This window comes from Ranitomeya variabilis, chromosome 4 (assembly GCF_051348905.1).
Source record: "Ranitomeya variabilis isolate aRanVar5 chromosome 4, aRanVar5.hap1, whole genome shotgun sequence".
NCBI classification, from domain to species: Eukaryota; Metazoa; Chordata; class Amphibia; order Anura; family Dendrobatidae; genus Ranitomeya; species Ranitomeya variabilis.
In genome coordinates, this window is record NC_135235.1 from 601,003,322 (window position 1) to 601,024,834 (window position 21,513).

Consider the following 21,513-nt stretch of genomic DNA (forward strand, 5'->3'; position numbering starts at 1 on the left):
TCCTTGGCCCCCTCCTTGCTTCCTCCGGTGGGCGCCGCCATCTTCATCTGGGAAAAAAAATGGCTGGTGCATGCAGCTGAGATCTGTCGGCCGGCACCAATCGGAAGATTTTTCCTATTGGTTCATTTTGGTCACTTTGATAAACGGTATCACAGTGATCAAAAAAAAAAAAAGTAAATAAACCCCCCCGTTAGGGAAAAATATTGAAAATAAAGAAAATGTATTTATTTCCATTTTCTCATTAGGGTTAGAGTTGGGCTAAAGTTAGGGTTAGGGTTGGGGCTAAAATTAGGGTTAGGGATGGGGCTAAAATTAGGGTTATGGGTTGGGGTCGTGCTACAATTAGGGTTAGGATTAGGGTAAGGCTGGTTTTACACTTACCGTGGTTTTGCGTCCCGTTTTTGCAGTCCCAATAGATTTCTATGGGGCCGCAATAGCGGGCAGCAATAATTCCATGGAGCGCTGTATTGACGGCTGTGAAATATATCGAGCCTGCTCGATATTTTTCACGGCTTAAGGACACGTCCCCCATTGTAATTCAATGGGGCCGCAAAAACAACGGAAAGTTGTTTTCGCGGTGCACCATGACTTCCGGTTTCGCGGACTGCGGTTTTTTTCCCCCCCAATACTTTTGCCATAGTATTGCAAACCCAAAAAACGTCGATCCGCAAATTTTGTGGTCCGTTATTGCGGCAGACCGTGAAAATTGTGGCAATACAGCCTGCAAAAAAGGCCCGCAATAACAGGCCGCAAAAAACCCGGTAAGTGTAAAAGAAGCCTTAGGTTTGGGATTAGGGTTATGGTTAGGGATGGGATTAAGGTTAGGGTTGGGGATAGGATTAGGGTGGAGATTAGTGTTGGGATTAGGTTTATGGGTGTGTTGGGATTAGGGTTATGGTTAGGGTTTTGATTAGAGTTGGGGTTAGGGTTGTGATTAGAGTTATGGTTAGGATAGGCATGGCCTGGAGTGAGATGTGAGCAGACGTGTGCTCATACAGCTCCCGCACAGAATCTAGCCAGGACATACTTTGTGACACTTAGAAATGCTTCATTACCTCCCTACTGTGAGGCTCAAAGTGGGGTGACCCTATTAATCCTCTGGAAAGCTCCTATATCATCAATGACAGGCAGAAAAGGCCTCAGAAAGAATGACGGGAATCCAGACAAGACGACCCAAGATGGCACCCATGCCGCTGGTGAGGTGGAGGAGGCTGGATGTAAGGAGTAAATTTCAGCCCTTTGCCAGGAGCACAGGAGGGCAACAGACTCAAGCCGAAGATGGAGGAAGAGACGTGTGTACATCTCAGAGGTATGAGAAGGGAGAGGAGGAAACTGAGCGGGGGGGGGGGGGGGGGGGGGGGGGGAGGACGACAGTGAAAATGAAGATGGGATTCAGAGTGGCTCTCAGGGAAGTGACACAGGACATGGCGAGGTGGCTGCAGAGTTGCTGCGAGGGAAGAAGGGAGAACTGTTATTGCCAGAGGAGCCAACCTTAAAGGACGTTTTTCACGCCATAATACACTGTGCCTCCTCTATCAGCAACAGCAACTCAAATGCAGCACACTATATACGTGGTGAAGGAGAGAGTGGGAGAAGTTGAAAAAAAAGAGTTAGCTCTGCGGAGGACTATATAGTAGGAGCTGAGAAGGAATATAAACAAATGGCACTGGCTCTTACTGCTGTCCAGGCCAAAGCGGATGACCTGGAAAATAGGTCCCGGAGCAATAACTTGCGATTGGTCGACGCGCCGGGAAAAAATTAGCGCAATACCCCTAAGGAATTCTTTTAAAAATGGCTCTTGGAAAAGATGGGTGCTGATAGGCTGTTGCGGTTTTATGCCATTGAACAAGCTCTCAGGGTTCCCACATGTCCCCTCCCCCCTGGACAACCACCACGGACTGTAATAGCTAAAGTGCTCCATTACCGGGACAGAGATACCATCTTGAGGCTTGCTAGAGATCACCCAGACCTTGTGATTAATGGTTCTGCAATTTCTATTTTTCTGGATTATTCTATCGAAGTGCAAAAGCAGAGAGCCAGGTTTATTGATAACAAGAAAAGGTTAAGGGAAATTGGTGTGATATATTCCATGTTATACCCTGCTAAGCTGCGGATCGTAACTGCAAATAAAGTTCAATTTTTCACTGATGCCAAGGATGCTCTCAGATGGCTTGACTGTAATGAGAAACAACTAAGGTTGGAAAAGGAGAGAGTTTCTGCAGACTGAAGGTTTCAGGAACTGAGTGTCTGTTTACCTACCATATTTTTCGGACTATAAGACGCACCGGACTATAAGACAAACCCAGGTTTTACAGGTGGAAAATAGGGAAAAAAATATTTGAAGCAAAAAAAGTGCTAAAACATTTAACAACATAAACAACATACTATTATATGTGGTGTTATTATATATAATAGTATGTTATTATGTTGGAAGCTGCGGGTAGAAGATGGTGCTGTGGGACCAGTGTGGGTGTCTGTAAAGTAATATAGAGAACACCTAATAAATCCCACAAGCGGCCATGAAGTAATGCATACACAAAACGGAGAAAGATGAACTTCACACAAGGCAAATATAAAAATATATATCTTTATTGAAGGCTAATGTATAAAAGATTTTTTACAGCAGGTACCACAAGTAAAAGAAAGGGTGGGATACCAACGAACTACATCCCCAAGTCCTACACAGTAATGCAGCATAAAGCTTGCCCGTAATAAATAGTCAATTAATAAGACACAATAGCGCCCTCAGTGTGCAAGCCAGGACCAATAAGTGCAAATGTGCATCCATGTAAATAAGTAATAAATACATATGCTCAAGTGAAAATAAGTAAATAGTTCCCTCTCTGTCAGCCGTCCACATCCCAGGGGTGGACAATTGGGAAGCCGACTTTCTAAGTCGCCAGGGCATCGTGGCGGGCGAGTGGTCTCTTCTTCCCGCAATCTTCAGCCAGATTTGCCAGCGGTGGGGCGTTCCAGACGTCGACTTGATGGCCTCCCGGGCAAACCACAAGGTTCCCCGGTACGTCTCCAGATCTCGGGATCCGATGGCCGTCGGATGCGACGCTCTCGTAATCCCATGGACTCAGTTCCAGATGTCCTATCTGTTCCCACCCCTCCCCTTGATTCCCAAGGGTCGTAAAAAAGATCAAGACAGAAGGGGTCCCCGTACTCTTAGTAGCTCCAGATTGGCCTCGCAGGGCCTGGTATGCGGAACTGGTGAATATGCTATCGGATGTTCCGTGGAGGCTTCCGGATCGTCTGGACCTTCTTTCGCAGGGGCCCCTCTTCCACCCGAATTCTCGGTCTCTGAATTTAATGGTATGGCCCTTGAGGCCGCGGTCCTGAAGAACGCGGGTTTTTCTCATAGCGTCATCCAGACTATGATTAGGGCGAGAAAACCGGCTTCCTCGCATATTTACCACAGGTGTTGGAAGGCTTTTTTCCAGTGGTGTCAGGACAACAATTTGCTTCCTATGACCTTTTCCCTTCCTTCCCTTCTCAGCTTCCTTCAAACGGGCCTAGATGCGGGTCTTTCCCTTAGCACCTTGAAGGGTCAGATTTCCGCACTGTCCATTCTTTTTCAAAGATACCTGGCTTCCCTGCCTCAGGTGAGGACCTTTATCCAGGGGGTCGCTCATATAGCTCCCCATTATCGTTCTCCTGTCGAGCCTTGGAATCTCAACCTCGTCTTGGACGCCCTCCAGCGTGCCCCCTGTGAACTGCTTCAGGACGTTTCCTTCTCGCTTCTATCCTGGAAGGTAGCCTTTTTGGTCGCCATCACTTCCATTAGAAGGGTGTCAGAGCTGGCGGCAATATCCTGTCGTTCTCCCTTTCTAGTCCTGCATCAGGACAAGGTGGTTCTTCGTCCGGTTCCTTCCTTTTTACCGAAGGTTGTCTCATCTTTTCACATCAATGAGGACATTGTCCTCCCTTCCTTTTGCCCTTCCCCGGTTTATCCCCTGGAGAAATCTCTTCACAGGTTGGATGTGGTCAGGGCTATCCAAATTTACCTCGCCAGAACTGCCTCTTTTCGTCAGGCCGATCCTCTGTTCGTCGTCTCGGATGGGCGTCGAAAGGGACTCCCCGCCTCCAAGTCCACATTTGCTCATTGGATCCGTTCGGCGGTTCTGTAGGCATACCGTGTTCAAGACAAACTGCCCCCTTCGGGGGTAAAGGCTCACTCTACCCGGGCTGTGGGAGCTTCCTGGGCAGTTCGTCACCAAGCTTCAGCCTCGCAGGTTTGCAAGGCCGCAACATGGTCATCCATTCACACCTTTGTAAAATTCTACAAGGTGCATACTCAGGCTTCTGCGGATGCGAGCCTGGGTAGGAGGATACTGCAGGCTGCGGTTTCTGACCGGCCGACCTAACTCCTCTTTTTCTGCAGAATATCCCACCCTAGGGACTGCTTTTGGATGTCCCATGGTTACCTGTGTCCCCAATGAAGCGAGAAAGAAAGAGGGATTTTTGGTTCTTACTGTAAAATCTCTTTCTTGGAGCCTTCATTGTGGGACACAGCACCCTCCCTTGAAGTTGTACCGTGTTGGCCAATTGGCCGTTGTTGTGGGTTGGTACATAGGTTGAGTTTTATATTACCTGTTCCTACTACGGCTTTTGCACCAACTGAGTTTGCCTGGTGCCTGTCGGAGGGTGTATACTGCCGGAGAGGAGTTACTTCTTTATTTGCATAGTGTCAGCCTCCTAGTGACAACAGCATACACCCATGGTTACCTGTGTCCCCAATGAAGGCTCCAAGAAAGAGATTTTACGGTAAGAACCAAAAATCCCTCTTTTTCTGCCTCCTGTGAGTGGGATCCCACTCGCTGCTGCCACCCCCTCCCCACATGTTACATCCGGACCATAAGACGCACCCACACTTTCCTCCCAAATTTGGAGGAAAAAAAGTGCATCTTATATTGTCCGAAAAATACGGTAAATTGCCACTTCCGGTGGACTTTTGGGAGGTTCTTTGCGGTGATATACTATGTTCATTTTTGTTCACAAGTTTAGGACTGGATGTGGCGAGGTTAAGATCGGATAAGGATAATATATGCCTGTGTTTTTTTTCCAATACAGGAAAAGATATTTGGTTTTCTTTGTTACAATTTTCTTTGTTCTGGGGTTAGTTGTTGGGGGAGGGGGGGGGTGGTTTATGTCATGCTTCTTATTCAGGTCATTTACATGTTGATGCACATTTTATGTCATATGCAAGTCTGAGTATCAATGTTGGGTGACGTGAAAATCCAGAGTTGGAATGTTAGAGGCCAGGCAATTTTTCAGTTTTTGAAGGCAGTGAAACCAGCTATAATATGCTTGCAGGAGACTCATATGGTCCCAGACAGGATTCACACCCTTAATGGGCGTTGGATACAAGAGAGCTATCATGCAACATACTCTGCCTATTCGAGGGGAGTAAGTATCTTGATATGTAAGGGAATGAGGTTTGAAAAGCTCAATGTGATCATTGACTTGGAAGGGCGGTATGTGTGTCTATTGTGCAAACTTAATAGTAGGCCTATACTGCTCATATCTGTGTACGTTCCGCCGCCGTATAATAATAAATTGTTTTTGAACATACTTGAAATTATTGCGGGCTTCCCTAGAGTCCCGTGCTTGGTGGTGGGTGATCTCAATAATGTACCTGACTCTCATTGGGATAGAGTTAGGGGAGAGGACATAAAACCGGGGGGTACTCCATTTGGTGCTTTGTTGAGAGAAACATCTATGATTGATCTCTGGTGGGTCCGTAACCCTGGGGTGCGTAGATTCTCGCACTTCTCAGCGACTTTTTCTTCATTGTCGAGGATCGATTTGGCGTTAGGTGATGACCAGATACTAAGACTTGTGACAGATGTGGGGTATTTGATTAGAACGGTGTCTGACCATTCTCCAGTGTATGTCGTACTTGGTGAGCAGGGTCAGATAATGAATAACAAACCCCCTTGGCGACTAAACCCCTTTTCGCTGCAGGTAATTGATAAAGGAGGTGATCTAGAAAAAGAGCTCCAAGAGTTCTTCAGGGTTAATAGTGGTACGGCCCATGAGGGAATTGTTTGGGAGGCCATGAAAGCCTTCTTTAGGGGGCTTTGTATTAAAGGAATATCTAGGGTTCAGACGAATACTAAGCAGAAAGATCAATGGGTATTCAGGGAACAGAGAGGCGGAGGAGGCTGTGATGGGTATCATTTTTGTGTATATTTCTATTTTACTTATTTTCATGGTGTTCTCTTGTAGAAGGAGTTATTTGCTAATTGATGAATGGCTGTTGCTGCCATCTGATATCAGCCCCCACAGCACTGTATTGTTTGCTAATATGCTAATGACATGTTGACCTAGCTTGTTAAAACAATGAGCCCCTGAGACCTTCCCCCTCCTGACCTGAGAATGAGGAGGGGGACTTTTAAAAATATCAGGGAGTGAGATACAGATCAGTCCTGTGTGGAATGATAATGTGTTCACAGCATCTCAGAGAAAAAACAGTATATGGACTGCGCTATCCTCTGTCTGCTGGATTGTTGGACTTTTATCCTGTTACTGAACTGCATTCGTGTTCTGGACTATTTTATCCTTTGTGTGGTGGATCGTATATGGACCTTTCGTATTTTTGCCTAAATAAAGGTCTTGGGATTGTTCACTCTTCACTGACTCTGATTGTGTGGTACCGGAGAAGGACCCCATGACAAGGCATTGACCTTGAACCCATCCACTCAGGCGGAGGAGAGGCGTAAAAAGGTTCAGGTTGGAATAATGCGCCGTCCTTACGGATGGCGGAACGAAAAAAGATGTTCCGAACTATGCAATACTTTGAAGAAGGAGAAAGAGCCGGTCATCTCCTGGTCCTAGTGACTGCTGCACAGAGAGACAGTGCTTATATAATTGGCTTGACGAGAGAAGATGGGCAGGAGGTTAGAGATACTGCGGGCATACTGGAGGTGATGGAGGGCTTTTATATTAATCTATATATAGATCACAGGCACAGCCGACAGATACAGAGATTAATGATTTTTTGGTCAAAGCTGAGCTTCCCAGATTGTCTGCAGAGAATTAGCAATTTTTGGATAGACTGTTTAGCTTGGAGGAGTTGGGGGTAGCGCCGGCCTCTATGGCTAATGAAAAGGTTCCGGGGGGGGGGGGGGGGGGGGAGAATGGTTTGCCCAGTGAAGTATACAAAAAAATATGGGAAATGTTTGCTACCTGCTTTGCTGGAAGTATATAAGGCAGGGTTGGAAAGAGGAGAACTCCCATGGTCCATGCGGGAGGCAATTATTGTTGTGCTCCCTAAGAAAGGCAAAAGACCCTACTGAGCCGGCCTCGTATCGCCCAATCTCACTGCTAACGACGGATGCAAAACTTCTGGCAAAAAGATGGCTAACTGTCTTAATAAAGTTATAACATCTATAGTGCATGGGGATCAGGTGGGCTTTATGCCTAACAAATCCACAGCAACGAATTTGAGGAGACTTTTTATTAACATGCAAGTGAAGGCGGATAGTGAAGGGCATAGAGTGATCTTGTCGTTGGATGCGGCCAAGGCATTCGATAGCGTAGAGTGGAAATACTTGTGGGCTATGTTGCAGCCCATGGGCTTTGGGGAAGTGTTTACCAAATGGGTTCAGTTGTTGTATACGGCTCCTAGGGTCAAGCGAAGTGTTAATGGGCAAATGTCTGAGGAGTTTTCCTTGTTTAGAGGCACATGACAGGGATGCCCTTTATCCCCTTTAGGCTACGTTCACACTAGCGTCGTTCGACGCACTTCGCAATGCGTCATTTTGGAGAAAAAACGCATCCTGCAAAGTTGCCCGCAGGATGCGTTTTTTCTCCATAGACTTTCATTAGCGGCGCATTGCAATGGATTGCCACATGTCGCATCCGTCATGTTTTGGAGGACCGTCGGCACAAAAAACGTTCCATGAAACGTTTTTGCGCGTCAAGTCCGCCATTTTCGACAGCGCATGTGCGGCTGAAACTCCGCCCCCTCCTACCCGGAACTCACAATGGGCAGCGGATGCGTTGTAAAACTGCATTCGCTGCCCACGTTGAGCTACATTAACACACTGTCCGTCGGTACGTCGGGCCGACAGTTTGCAACTGCCCGTACCGACGGACTAGTGTGAAAGCAGCCTTATTGTTTGCTGTACCAATAGAACCACTGGCGGCAGTGATTAGAAGGGATCAAAATAATGTAGGATTTAAATATGGGATACATGAGGAAAAGTGGCACTCTATGCTGACATGTTGCTATTTTTGGGAGATGCGGAGGGTTCCCTGGCGACTGTGATGAAGGTTCTAGACGAATACGCCGGTATATCTGGGATCTGCATTAACTGGGATAAGTCCGTTTTGTTACCGCTGGATGGTGGGACTCTTGTTGTAGGAGATCAGCCAACTCCGGTTCAGGTGGTTACAGAATTCACTTACCTGGGCATTAGGGTGTCAAATAATATTGAAGATTATGAGAGACTTAATTTGAACCCGCTGCTAGGTAAATTTAAACAGAAGATTATTGCATGGGGGACATTAAATTTAACAATGGCCGGGCCGTGCAAACTTAATAAAGATGATACTTATACCTCAGCTTTTGTATGTGCTACACAATGCACCGCTTTGGCTGCCTCAAAATAGATTTTATAAAATTAATGCTATTTTCCGTGATTTGATATGGAAAGGAGGTCGAGCACGTATTAAGTTAGAACTGTTGCAACGTCCAAAAGATGATGGAGGTTTGGCGGTTCCCAACCCATGGTTGTATTACATTGGGTCCCAGTGCCAGCATTTGATAGAATGGGGGGGGGGGGAATCATGATCTTATAAGTTCAGTGGGAAAGGTTATTTCTCATGTGGTGTGGAGGGGCCCGTTGCTAGCTGCTCTGGAGGCGGGTAAATTTTGTCTGAATCCTAAAAGGTTTCCAACTTTGGCGTTGCTTGTAAAACGGTGGAAAAAAATAAAGCTATGGAGGGGTATAGGGGAATACACGAGATACACAGCCATTTGTTATGACCCCCGGCTGACTGAACTGCTAAGAGTACGGAATTTTGGACAGTGGAGAAGAAAAGGTATATGGTATGTGTCGCAGCTGCTAGATAGTGAGACATTTAAAACATTTGAAACACTCAGGAAAGAGTTCCCTTTGGAGCATACTATGTTCTACCAGTATCTACAGTTGCGACACGCATTCTCTAGACAGTGGAGAAGGTCACCGATAGTGATACAGTGTGACAGTATGTTGAATATACTTGGTCCACAGAGGGGTACTAGGGGTCTTATATCGCTAGTTTACAGGGGACTGCTGGATACGTTTTTGGATAGACACCCATTGATGGCTAGATCCAAATGGACAAGGGATTTGGGAGACATATCGGATGATCAGTGGGAGTCGATTTTACAATATGTCCCTAAAATATCTATAAGTGAATCTGGGAGGGTGTCACAGTTATTCACTATACATAGGGTATACAGGACATCTGTGTGAATGAAAAAAGCTGAATTAAGGGCGGACTCTGGATGCCCGAGATGTACGATGGATGAAGCGGATATTCTTCATATGCTATGGTCTTGTCCAAGATTACAGGCATTTTGGATTGTGGTCCTAAATTTAGTGGAAAGAGTGACGGAAGCAACTATTACTCGACATCCATTGACGTGTATTTTAGGACATGTAGAGGAGGTGGAGTCGGATGAATGGGGTAGGCTAGCAATAGGCAGACTGCTGTATGTTGCAAGGAAGACTATCACATTGCACTGGTTAGATGAAAATCCTCTTACTAGGAAGGAATTTGTAAATAGAGTTAATTTTGTAATCCTTATGGAGCGAAGCATATACATGAAAAGAGACAAGATGAACCACTACGAGAATATCTGGGGGGGTTGGTTGGACTTTCCCAGATTGGCTTCCGCAGAACTCGTCAAAAATAGGATATTAGGGTTATAAAAAGAGTGTACAACATTGTATTACACGGATAAGGATTGCAGAAGCGTGACGGGGGGAGAGGTTGGGGGAGGTTTTCTTGTTATTGGAGGGGGGAGGGATGTGTTTGGTGTATTTACATTTATTAAAAAATGGGGACAGTATTATTATTTGCACTCTAATGCATGCTTATGTATGTAATGTTATCCTTTGTGCTTTCTTCAATAAAAAGTATTTGATTTAAAAAAAAAAAAAAGTTATGGTTAGGATTAGGGGTGTGTTGGGGTTAGGGTTGGAGTTAGAATTGGGGGCTTCCACTGATTAGGTACATGAAGGAGGTCTCCAAACATGACATGGCTCCACCATTGATTCCAGCCAATTTTGTGTTGAAAAAGCCAAATGGTGAACCCTCCCTTCTGAGCTCTGCCGTGCACCCAAACAGTGGTTTACCCCCACATATGGGGCTTCAGTGTACTCAGGACAAATTGCACAACAACTTTAATGGTCCAATTTCTCCTGTTACCCTTGTGAAAGTAAAAATTTTGGGGTGAAAAGATCATCTTTGTGGAAAAAAATGTGTTTTTTTTAATTTTCACGGCTCTAGGTTAAACTCCTGTGAAGCACTTGGGGGTTCATAGTGCTCACCACATATCTAGATAAGCTCCTTGGTCGGGGGTCTAGTTTCCAATATGGGGTCACTTATGGGGGTTTCTACTGTTTAGGTACATCAGGGGCTCAACAAACACAAAATGACGCCCGCAGACCATTCCATCAAAGTCTGAATTTTAAAACGTCACTTCCCTTCCGAGCCCCACTGTGTGCCCAAACAGTGGTCCCCCCCACATATGGGGTATCGGTGTACTCAGGGCAAACTGGACAACAACTTTTGGGGTCCAATTTCTCCTGTTACTCTTGTGAAAGTAAAAAATTGCAGGCTAAAAAAATTAGTTTTGAGAAAGAAAAAAAAGATTTTTTATTTTCACGGCTCTAAGTTATAAACTTCTGTGAAGCACTTGGGGGTTCAAAGAGCACACATCTAGATAAGTTCCTTAAAGGGTCTAATTTCCCAAATGGTGTCACTTGTGGGGGGTTTCCACTGGTTAGGCACATCAGGGGCTCTCCAAACGCAACATGGCGTCCGATCTCAATTCCAGCCAATTCTGCATTGAAAAAGTCAAATGGCGCTCTTCTCTTCCAAGCCCTGCCGTGCGCCCAAACAGTGGTTTACCCCCACATATGAGGTATAGGTGTATTCAGGACAAATTGCACAACAAATTTTGTGGCTCATTTTCTCTTTTTAAACTTGTGAAAATAACAAACAATTGGTTCTGAAGTAAAATGTTAAAAAAAAAAAAAAAAAAAAAGTTAAATGTTAATTTTTTTTCCTTCCACATTGCTTCACTTCCAGTAAAGCAGGTAAAGGGTTAATAATAAAATTCTTGAATGTGGTTTTGAGCACCTTGAGGGGTGTAGTTTTTAGAATGGTGTCACTTTTGGGTATTTACTGTCATGAACACCCCTCAAAGTGACTAACTGTGTGATGGTCCTTAAAAAAATAGTTTTGTAAATTTTGTTGTAAAAATTAGAAATCGCAGGTCAACTTTTAATCCTTATAACTTCCTGACAAAAAAAACCATTTGTTTCCAAAATTGTGCTGATGGAAGGTAGACATGTGGGAAACGTTATTTATTAACTATTTTGTGTGACGTATCTCCTCTGATTTAAGGGCATAAAAATTCAAAGTTTGAAAATTGCTAAATTTTAACATTTTTCGTCATTTCCATTTTTTCATAAATAAACTAAGGTAATATTAACCCCTTAGTGACGGAGCCAAATTTTTGAAATCTGACCAGTGTCACTTTATGTGGCAATAACTCTGCAACGCTTCAACAAATCCCAGTGATTTAGAGATTGTTTTTTCGTGACACATTATACTTTATGATAATGGTAAGTTTAGGTCAATATGTTTTATGTTTATTTATAAAAAATATCAAAAATTTGAGAAAAAATGCTAAAAAATTAACAATTTTCAAAATTTTAATGATCATCCCTTTAATCCAGATAGTCATACCACAGCAAACCATTAATAAATAACATTTCCCTCATGTCGGCTTTACATCAGCACCGTTTGTAAAATGTTATTTTATGTTATTAGCATTTTAGGAGGTTTAAAAATGTAGCAGCAATTTTTTCATTTTTTCAAGGAAATTTACAAAATTTATTTTTTTAGGGACTTATCCATGTTTGAAGTGACTTTAGGGGGTCTCATATATTGGGAAACCCCCAAACGTGATACCATTTTAAAAACAGCACCTCCTGACATATTGAAAACTGCAGTCAGGTAGTTTATTAACCCTTCAGGTGCTTTACAGGAATTAATGCAAAGTGGCATGACAGAAATGACAATGTGAATTTTTACCACCTGAATGCCTCTAACTTCTGAACAGATTACTACAGTTGGCATATTGTAAGGCCGCTATTTGGTCGTGAATTGCCATCGCAAACATCAGGACCACAAAATCATGATCTGAGGGCACCAATTTGGATAAAGAGGAAGCCCCCACACTCTGTTAACCATTTATAATGATGTAGTCACTATTGACAGCAGCATTTAAGGGGTTAAACAGATATGGACGGTGCAAACACTGATCGTGGCTGATGCAGCAAGTTGTCAGCTACAGTGGACAGCCGACAGCTGCTGGATTGACACCTGTATGGGGAGGATATTCTCTTATATCTCACGTCAGTTAAAAGACGTATTGGCCGTCATTAAGGGGTTAAAGAAATTTTACCACTAACATGAAGTACAATGTATCACGGAAAAACAACCTGTATCATGGAAAAACAACCTCAGAATCAGCGGGATCCGTTAAAGCGTTCCAGAGTTATAAACTCAAATTGACAGTGGTCAGAATTGTAAAAATTGGCTTGGTCATTAAGTACCAAATTGTCTATGTCACTAAGGGGTTAAATCCAAAATGTTGGCCTACTGAAATGTATGTTCAGTAAATACAGTCAATACTTGATCGGGGCTCCTTTTGCATCAATTACTGCATCAATGCGGCATGGCACGGAGGCGATCAGCCTGTGGCACTGCTGAGGTGTTATGGAAGTCCAGGTTACTTTGATAGCAGCCTTCAGCTCGTCTGCATTGTTGGGTCTGGTGTCTCTCATCTTCCTCTTGACAATACCTCATATGAGGTTATGGTCAAGCGATTTTGCTGGCCAATCAAGCACAGTGATACTGTTGTTTTTAACCCAGGTATTGGTAACTTTTGGCAGTGTGGACATGTGCCAAGTCCTGCTGGAGAATGAAATTTCCATCTCCAAAATGCTTGTTGGCAGGGGGAAGCATGAAGTGCTTTAAAATTTCCTGGTAGTCGGCTGCGCTGACTTTGGTCTTGATAAAACACAGTGGACCTACACCAGCAGATGACATGGCTCCCCAAACCATCATTGATAGTGGAAACTTCACACTAGACCTCAAGCAGCTTGGATTGTGGCCTCTCCACTCTTAATCCAGACTCTGGGACCTTAAATTTTGCATGTCATTTGGAAATCACTTTTATCTGAAAACAATATCTTGGACCACTGAGCAACAGTCCAGTTCTTTTTCTCCTTGGCCAGGTAAGATGCTTCTGGCATTGGCTATTGGTCATGAGTGGCTTGACACAAGGAATGTGACACTTGTAGTCCATGTCCTGGATACGTCTGTGTGTGGTGGTTCTTGAAGCAATGACTCCAGCATCAAGTCCACTCCTTGTGAATCTCCCCCAAATTTTTGAATGGCCTTTTCTTAATCCTTTCAAGGCTGAGGTTATCCCGGTTGCTTGTGCACCTATTTCTACCACACTTTTTCCTTCCACTCAACTTTCCATTAATATGCTTTGATACAACACTCTCTGAACAGCCAGCTTCTTTAGCAATGACCTTTTGTGGTTTACCATCCTTGTGGAGTGTGTCAATGACTGCCTTCTGGACATCTGTCAAGTCAGCAATCTTCCTCATGATTGTGGAGCCCACTGAAACTAAAGGACCTTTAAACGCTTAGGAAGCCTTTGCAGGTGTTTTTTTGTTAATTATTGTAATTTACTGAGATAATGACTTTTGGGTTTTCATTAGCTGTAAGCCCTAATCATCAACATTAACAGAAATAAACACTTGAAATAAATCACTCTGTTTGTAATTACTCTGTATAATATTTGTTTCACTTTTTGTATTGAAGAACTGAAAAATTAACTTTTTGATGATATTTTAAATTAATGAGAAGCACTTGTATATTGCACAAACTTTTAGGGAATCTCTCATGACGGAGTCTCCCACTAAGAATCGTGATCTATGTCATGATGAGACAATCAAATTCCAGCAACCACTTCTTTCTATAAAATGAAAACACGCTAGTCAGGTATCGCTAGTGCAGGTTGTTATACCTCACATCTGACGTGACAAAGGAATAACATTTTTTGTAATGAAAGCATTCTAGAGGTTTTTTTTTTATGCAGCGATGCAGTGGTCTTTCTAATGTAAAGTTTACTGCCTCTAGTCTCATACACACCAGCCACCATTTTCATCTTTTCTCGGCGCTGCTCCACTAGGTCTCCTACAGGTTATGACATGCCAGATTGCACCAGTGTTTGCTAGGCGATCCGGAAGTCACAACTCCAGGTAATTCTATGAGAGCCAGAACGAGGCCCTCAGGCGTACACAGAGAGCTTGTGACCTTCTGATTTCTGGTCACTCAAAGTCGCGGTCGCAAAATGGCGGCGTGGGACCAGAGAGGCACCAGAAGGAGCTGAAGACAGCAGGATTTAGTTCTATAAAATAAAGGCATAGCCATAATGGTGCTGTGATGCTGATAAATATGATATCTGATGTAACGGGATCCACTCACCTTGTGAAGTTTTCAAAAAATAAATGTCTTGTGTGCTTTGGGGCGGGCGTGGAGGCAGAGTCTTCTAATAGTTCTCTGCCAGCCTCCTTTGCTTCTTGTGCAGGTCACTGATTATTCATTATTATGAATCATTCATTATTATTTTTAAAATTCTGCGCTGCCGCCATCATTGTGAGGGAGGCGCGTGTGCAGTTTGAGTCGGTGTCATGTGTGAGAGACTTCAATAAAATGGAGCCGAATATGGTGCATGTGCAGATCTGGAATAATCTGTGACCTGCACAAGTAGCAGAGGAAGCTGGGGAGTAGAGAGGGGGGCGGCACGGGCAGAGAACGAGAACTTGCCCCCAAATCCCACCCCGAAGTACAGAAGACGTAATTTTATGAAACCTTCACAAGGTGAGTATTCAGCAGCCACTCAGCGGATTCCTTCACATCAGGTATCAGATTAATCAGCATCACAGAGGCATTACGGCCATGCCTTTAGTCTATAGACTAAATCCTGCTGAGAGGTTCTCTTTAAATATTTTTGCTTACTGTACAAAAAAAGCCATACATTTAAAAAAAATTTAAAAAAAAATTACTAATTAAAACGTCACCACTACTCACCTCTGCAGTCTCGTGTTCACAAAACGGGCACTTGAACTGGTTGTCTTTTTTATGTGACTTTTTATGCTTTGCGAGCTCCAGACCGGTGAAAAAAGATTTGTCACAATCTTTACATCGATGAAGTTTCACCTCTATCAGGAATAAATGACAACAACTTTTATATCACAGCGACGTCTTCTCTATATGGCTGCCTGTGTCCGTAGCGCACAATTACTAAGATTCATTGCCTCTGTGGCTTCTACAAGTACAGCACATGATTTTGTGATGCAACAAAACAACTGCATTGAAAACATTGGAGTATTATGTGATACTATGTGTGCACGGGTGCCTTACATGAAATTGTAAGTCGTTCTTATATCAAATCTAATTGGCTCAATGCACAATATCATCTCGGGTCAGTGAATTCTATCAATAAATTGCCAAGACTGACTTACCGATCTGATCTTCAGGGTTAATAAACTGAAGCCTCCTTCTTTTCGACGGGGCCGTGGGCAGAGCTGCTGTGTCCTGAGAATCGACGTTTTGGTTTTCAGCCTTTATAGTCAAAAGAAGAGAGATAATTACAGCTGTGATGTAGCACATTGTCACTTCTCTTACACCAGTAGACAAGTCATGGGACCAGATCTGTGGATGGGGATCCCATGTGCTATACATTACATCATTCCAACCTATCCTGCAGTTGCTTATTGTATCTACACATTGTTCTTTGCGTTATTAGCCTCTGTGCATAGTTTTCGGCAATTCTTCTAGATTGTAAGCTCTTCTGAGCAGCGCCCTTAAGTCTAATTTAACCCCTTCACCACAGAGCCTGTTTTCACCTTCATGACCAGGCCAATTTTTACAATACTGACCAGTGTCACTTTATGAGGTAATGACTCTGGCTTGAAACCCCGAGGGCTTCATTCACCATAATAAGGGAGAAGCATTATTCTGGACTTTGGCCTCTGTTCAGCGGTATCCTTTTTAGAAGTGCACATCTAAAAAGACAGATCATAGGCCAGACAGCGTCCACAGTGCCTCCAAGTGCCTCATTATAGGGAATCTTCCACCAGGGATTACGTCAGAATCACATATTTCAGAGACTACAAGAAAACCCCGGTGTAAGCGCTCAGCGAAGAATAAATGTGAGCAGAGCCTTACTGCAATCTTCGGGAGGCAGAATGAACAAATCAACAGCAGGTGAAAAATTGGTTTTATTTATATATTTTTTATGTTGTTCCTTATGTGGAATAAGTGATTAGACGACTATTCTCCAGGTCAGTGCGATTACAGCAATATCAGATTTACCGTATATCTTTTTTTTAGGTTTGGCAGCTTTCACACCTTTACGCGTCATTGGGGGACACAGGTAACCTTGGGGTATGCTGCTGCTGCCACTATGCAAAAAAGTTAGCTCCTACCCAGTATACACCCACCAACTGGTACGAAGCTAATCAGTTTTAGCTTACTGTCAGAATGAGGCAGACACAGGGCTGCTCTCAGTCCCAGTTTCTTCTACCTTAGGTTGTTTTTTATTAACAATTTCTATTTTGCAGGTTCAGCTTGTGATTGAGACAACAGAATGGAATTTTGTCTCTCTGCTCTACTCCCTAAAGACGGAAAGCACAGTGTTGGATTGTGTCACTACTGTTGTCTCCCGGGTCCATCTAGCAGGACTCAAATCCCCCAACACATCAAGAGTGTTCAAGGCATCCACTTTGTGGTCAGGCGGACTGGTCCTCTCCATCACTCTCCTGGCTCGCCCACCTCCCAGAGTCAGATGTGCACGATGGTATGACAGCCCAAAGAGCTGCGTCCAGCCGCTCCATGATTTGCACCCAGGTCCTTGAAGTCCGTCTCCTGTATCAAGACTGAAGAAGGATTCCGGATCTTCAGGACAGGTATCTCCATCCAGGATGTGAGGGGCTCCTGTTAACAGATCATCATCACTAATCCCCAAACATGCAGGAACTATTATAGGTCCCATCCCTCTTAACAAGTGAACTCCTGTCAGTGAGCAAAATAACTAATTCCAGTCTACCATGCCCCCCCTTCTGCAGCCAAGAAATGTAGTCCATGGCTGCATTCTAGGCCTTCTCCATAGGCTGGGAAACACCAGCTCCCCCTCCTCCGGCAAGTGGGAAATCTTAGCACTTTTTGCTGGCTGTACCCCCACTGCCCAGCGCCATCTCCAGCTACTGGCTTGTGTCGTACAGCATCAATAGTCGCAGCTCTGGTTCCCGCAGCACAGCTTCACCTGGCACTCCATACATTCCTGACTAAACGCTGCTGTAATCAGGATCCATGATTTGAGTAAGCTCTGCCACTGGGGTCAGCTCTTTTCCCAGCGCCACTCACACCAGCACATTCTCTCCTCTGTCTCTATGTCTAGACCCAGGGAGCCTCACTCTCATCCTCCTATTGTTCTTCACTTCGATTGTTCCACCTGTAATAAGTTTCCTTCTGGTCAGACGTCTTCCCTGTGCACGAACTACAACCCATCTAATACGCCAACCTAGAATCCCCCCACTGCCTGTAACAAGTGTGCGCCCACAATCCTGACAGGGCTGCATTCCTCTCCCAGTCAGTAGCCAGCCTTACCAAGGTATCCTAGACCTTAGTTCCCGTATCAGAACGACTGCCCAGCCATACCTCCACCATGGGCCCCGAATGCTCCCCTTGGTGTTCCGGACCCCATGGCCCCTCAAATCACAGAAGGTTACACACAGGTGTTCTAGGGGTTCTAAAAAGCATGCCTGCAATAACTCATCATCTACATCCTCCAGGATCCCATCTCTCTCCCTCCTCTCGGAGGCTCCAGCTTTGCTGAAGTCATAACCTCAATCTAAAGGCCCCGTCACACTTAGCGACGCTGCAGCGATACAGACAACGATGCCGATCGCTGCAGCGTTGCTGTTTAGTCGCTGTGTGGTCGCTGGGGAGCTGTCACACAGACAGCTCTCCAGCGACCAACGATGCCGAGGTCCTCGGTTAACCAGGGTAAACATCGGGTTGCTAAGCGCAGGGCCGCGCTTAGTAACCCGATGTTTACCCTGGTTACCAGTGTAAAATGTAAAAAAACAAACAGTACATACTCACCTTCGCGTCCCCCGGCGTCCGCTTCCTGCACTGACTGAGCGCCGGCCCTAACAGCAGAGCGGTGACGTCACCGCTGTGCTGTGCTTTCACTTTACGGCCGGCAGTCAGTCAGTGCGGGAAGCAGACGGCAAGGGACCTGACGGACACCGGAATGTGAGTATGTAGTGTTTGGTTTTTTTTACATTTACGATGGTAACCAGGGTAAACATCGGGTTACTAAGCGCGGCCCTGCGCTTAGTAACCCGATGTTTACCCTGGTTACTAGTGAAGACATCGCTGAATCCGTGTCACACACACCGATTCAGCGATGTCAGCGGGACCTCAACGATCAAAAAAAGGTCCAGGCCATTCCGACACGACCAGAGATCTCACAGCAGGGGCCTGGTCGCTGCTACGTGTCAAACATAGCGAGATCGCTACTGAGGTCGCTGTTGCGTCACAAAACTTGTGACTCAGCAGCGATCTTGCTAGCGACCTCGCTTAGTGTGACGGGGGCTTAAGTCAGATTCTGGTCTAGACTCCAAACAGATCTCTAAAGTGGTAAATAGTCTAATTGTACAGGTCAATCAGACCATTAACATAGGATCCAGAAAGCTCTCCCTCTGAGCAGACTGTATCATTCAGAAAGACAAAGCATCCCCCCAGAATCTTCACCTACCACAAGGAGTTCACCAGAATATTTACTAAGGAATGGTAACACACAGACAAGCGTTTCCAAAGAAGAAAATGCATGGACTTCTTCTATCCTTTTACAACAGATATGCTTCAGAAACGGGCAGTGTCTCCCTCAGTGGACCGCTCTGTCTCCCAGCTCTCCACCAACACTACTCTTCCTCTCCCTGATGTAGCCTCCTCTAAAGGAGCCCTCTGATCAGCAAACTGAAGCCCTGTCCAAATGAGGCTTTGATGCTGCAGGCTCAGCCCTCTGCCCGTCCTTTGCAGTGACATAGGTAGCGAAGGAAGTTTCTGCCTGGGTAAAACACCTCCGCCAGGACCAGTAACCGACAAAACAAACCTCCAGCCCATCAGCAGAGGAAGAGGCCTTCCTTCAAGCCAGCCTTCTAGACCAGGATCCAACAGAATTTTCTCAACATGACGGATCGCTCCCACCTGGGAAGCCACTGAGGGTGGGTGGACGTCTTCATTATTTCTGGGAATGGCTCTTGGTGATAGATGACACCTAGGTCCGAGACGTTGCCTAACAAGGTTTACAAGATAGAATTTTCTACGTTCCCTGTTTTTTTGTGAGTCCTGCCCACCAAAGGACACTTATCCTTGAAAATCCAGGGAATAAGGTATCAGCTTAATCTCCGAAGCAGGGGTCAACGTCCCAGTTCCTTCACCAGATCGCTTTTTGTGTTTTTATTCAAACCTGTTTGGGTTCCAAAGAAAGATGGCTTGGTTCATCCCATTTTGGATATCAAGCTGTTGAAAAAAACATGTTTCGACTACACCATTTCAGAATGAAGTCCCTTTGCTCGGTAAGAGCTTCCACGGAAATCAAGGAATTCCTATGCTCTGTGGAGATGCAAGATGCCTAAATCTACATATTCCCATTTTTCCTCCTCACGAGGGATTTCTTCAGCTCGCAGTACTGCAATCCCACTTTGTTCACAGCACTGGCATTAGGCCTAGCCACAGCACCCAGAGTCGTCACAAAGATAATGGTGACGGTTATGGCCATTCTTGGTTCCATCACATGGGATTTGTTCCCTCAGAGGCACATCTCATTCCCTACATTTCTGTATGAGCGTGCTAGGCAGGATGGTCCTGTCAATGGAAACAGTTGCATTCGCGTCCCCTTCAACTTTTTTCTACTTTCAAGATGGGACAGGTCGACTCACTCCTTGGATCGACTAATCGAGCTCCCTGCCCGAATAAAGAAGTCCCTAAAATGGTGAACTCAAACCTCACCTAGTTCATAGCGGAAGATCTTTTCGGTCACATCCATCGTTGAATGATCGTTACAAAATATACCAGCAGTCTTCTCAGTTGGCAAGCATTTTTTCAGAACCTAACAGTCCAGAGTTGGTGGACCCAGGAATAGTCTCTTCCCATCAACATTCTGGAACTCGGTACAATCTTCCTTGCTCTACTTCACTGGGAGGATCTCCTCCTCAGCTATCCGGCTCAAGTCCAAACAGACAATGCCATGGCGGCAGCAAACATAAACCACCAAGTTGGAACCTGAAGTCGAGTAGTATTGTCAAAGGTGATGCGAATTCGGTTATGGGATGAGTAGAACGTAGCGATGATCTCAAGGAGTACACATCCAAGTGGAGAACTGGGCTGCCGATTTTCTCAGCAGAGAGGGTCTCGCCACTGACAAATGATTTCTCAAACAGTCTATCTTCCACGAGATATGTCTTTGATGGGGGACTTCTGACGTCGACTTGACGGTGTTTATACTGAATCACAAGGTTACAAGCTTTGTCTGCAGATCACGCAACCAGCTAGCAATCAGCACCAATGCACTGGTAATTCCTTGGTCTCCGTTCTCCCTCCCGTACCTGTTCCCTCCCTTTCCACTGATACCCAGGGTGGTTAAGAAGATTAAGACAGAGAGTGACAGTCAGTCATTCTCATCGCTCCAGACTGGCCTAGAAGACACTGGTACGCAGAAGTAATCAATCTCCTCACGGACACTTCGTGAAAACTCCCGGACCTTCCAGATGTTCTCTCACAGGGTCCTCCCTTCCACCAGAATGCTCAGTCGCTCAATTTAACAGCATGGCTGTTGAGACTGTGGTTCTGAAATCTGCCAGTTTCTCAGATCAGGTTATTTAGACTATGATCAGAGCTAGGAAGCTTTCTTCTTGCATTTACCACTGTGTGTGGTGCGAAACTAAATGGATCTTCCCAATGGTTTTTCATCTGCCTGTTTTGTCCTTCCTGCAATCAAATCTGGCTCATCCCTCAGTTCTCTCAAGGGACAGATGTCTACCCTTTCTATTCTTTTTCAAAAGATTCTAGCTTCACTATTGCAGACCAATACCTTTTTTTCAGGGAGTTGTACACTCCCCCCTACCGGTA

The 21,513-nt window shown here is 44.9% G+C and overlaps 1 protein-coding gene across 2 annotated transcripts in view; it reads right to left on the reverse strand.

The window, feature by feature from the left end:
- LOC143765974 (uncharacterized) overlaps window positions 1-21,513 on the reverse strand; it is a 63,850-nt gene that overhangs the window by 18,746 nt on the left and 23,591 nt on the right. For both annotated transcript variants that reach the window (XM_077253236.1, XM_077253237.1), the window contains exons 10-11: window positions 15,837-15,936; window positions 15,403-15,533 (exon numbers count right to left, since the gene is read on the reverse strand). In XM_077253236.1, coding sequence (XP_077109351.1) covers window positions 15,403-15,533; window positions 15,837-15,936 — 231 coding nt within the window. The remainder of the gene's footprint in view (window positions 1-15,402; window positions 15,534-15,836; window positions 15,937-21,513) is intronic.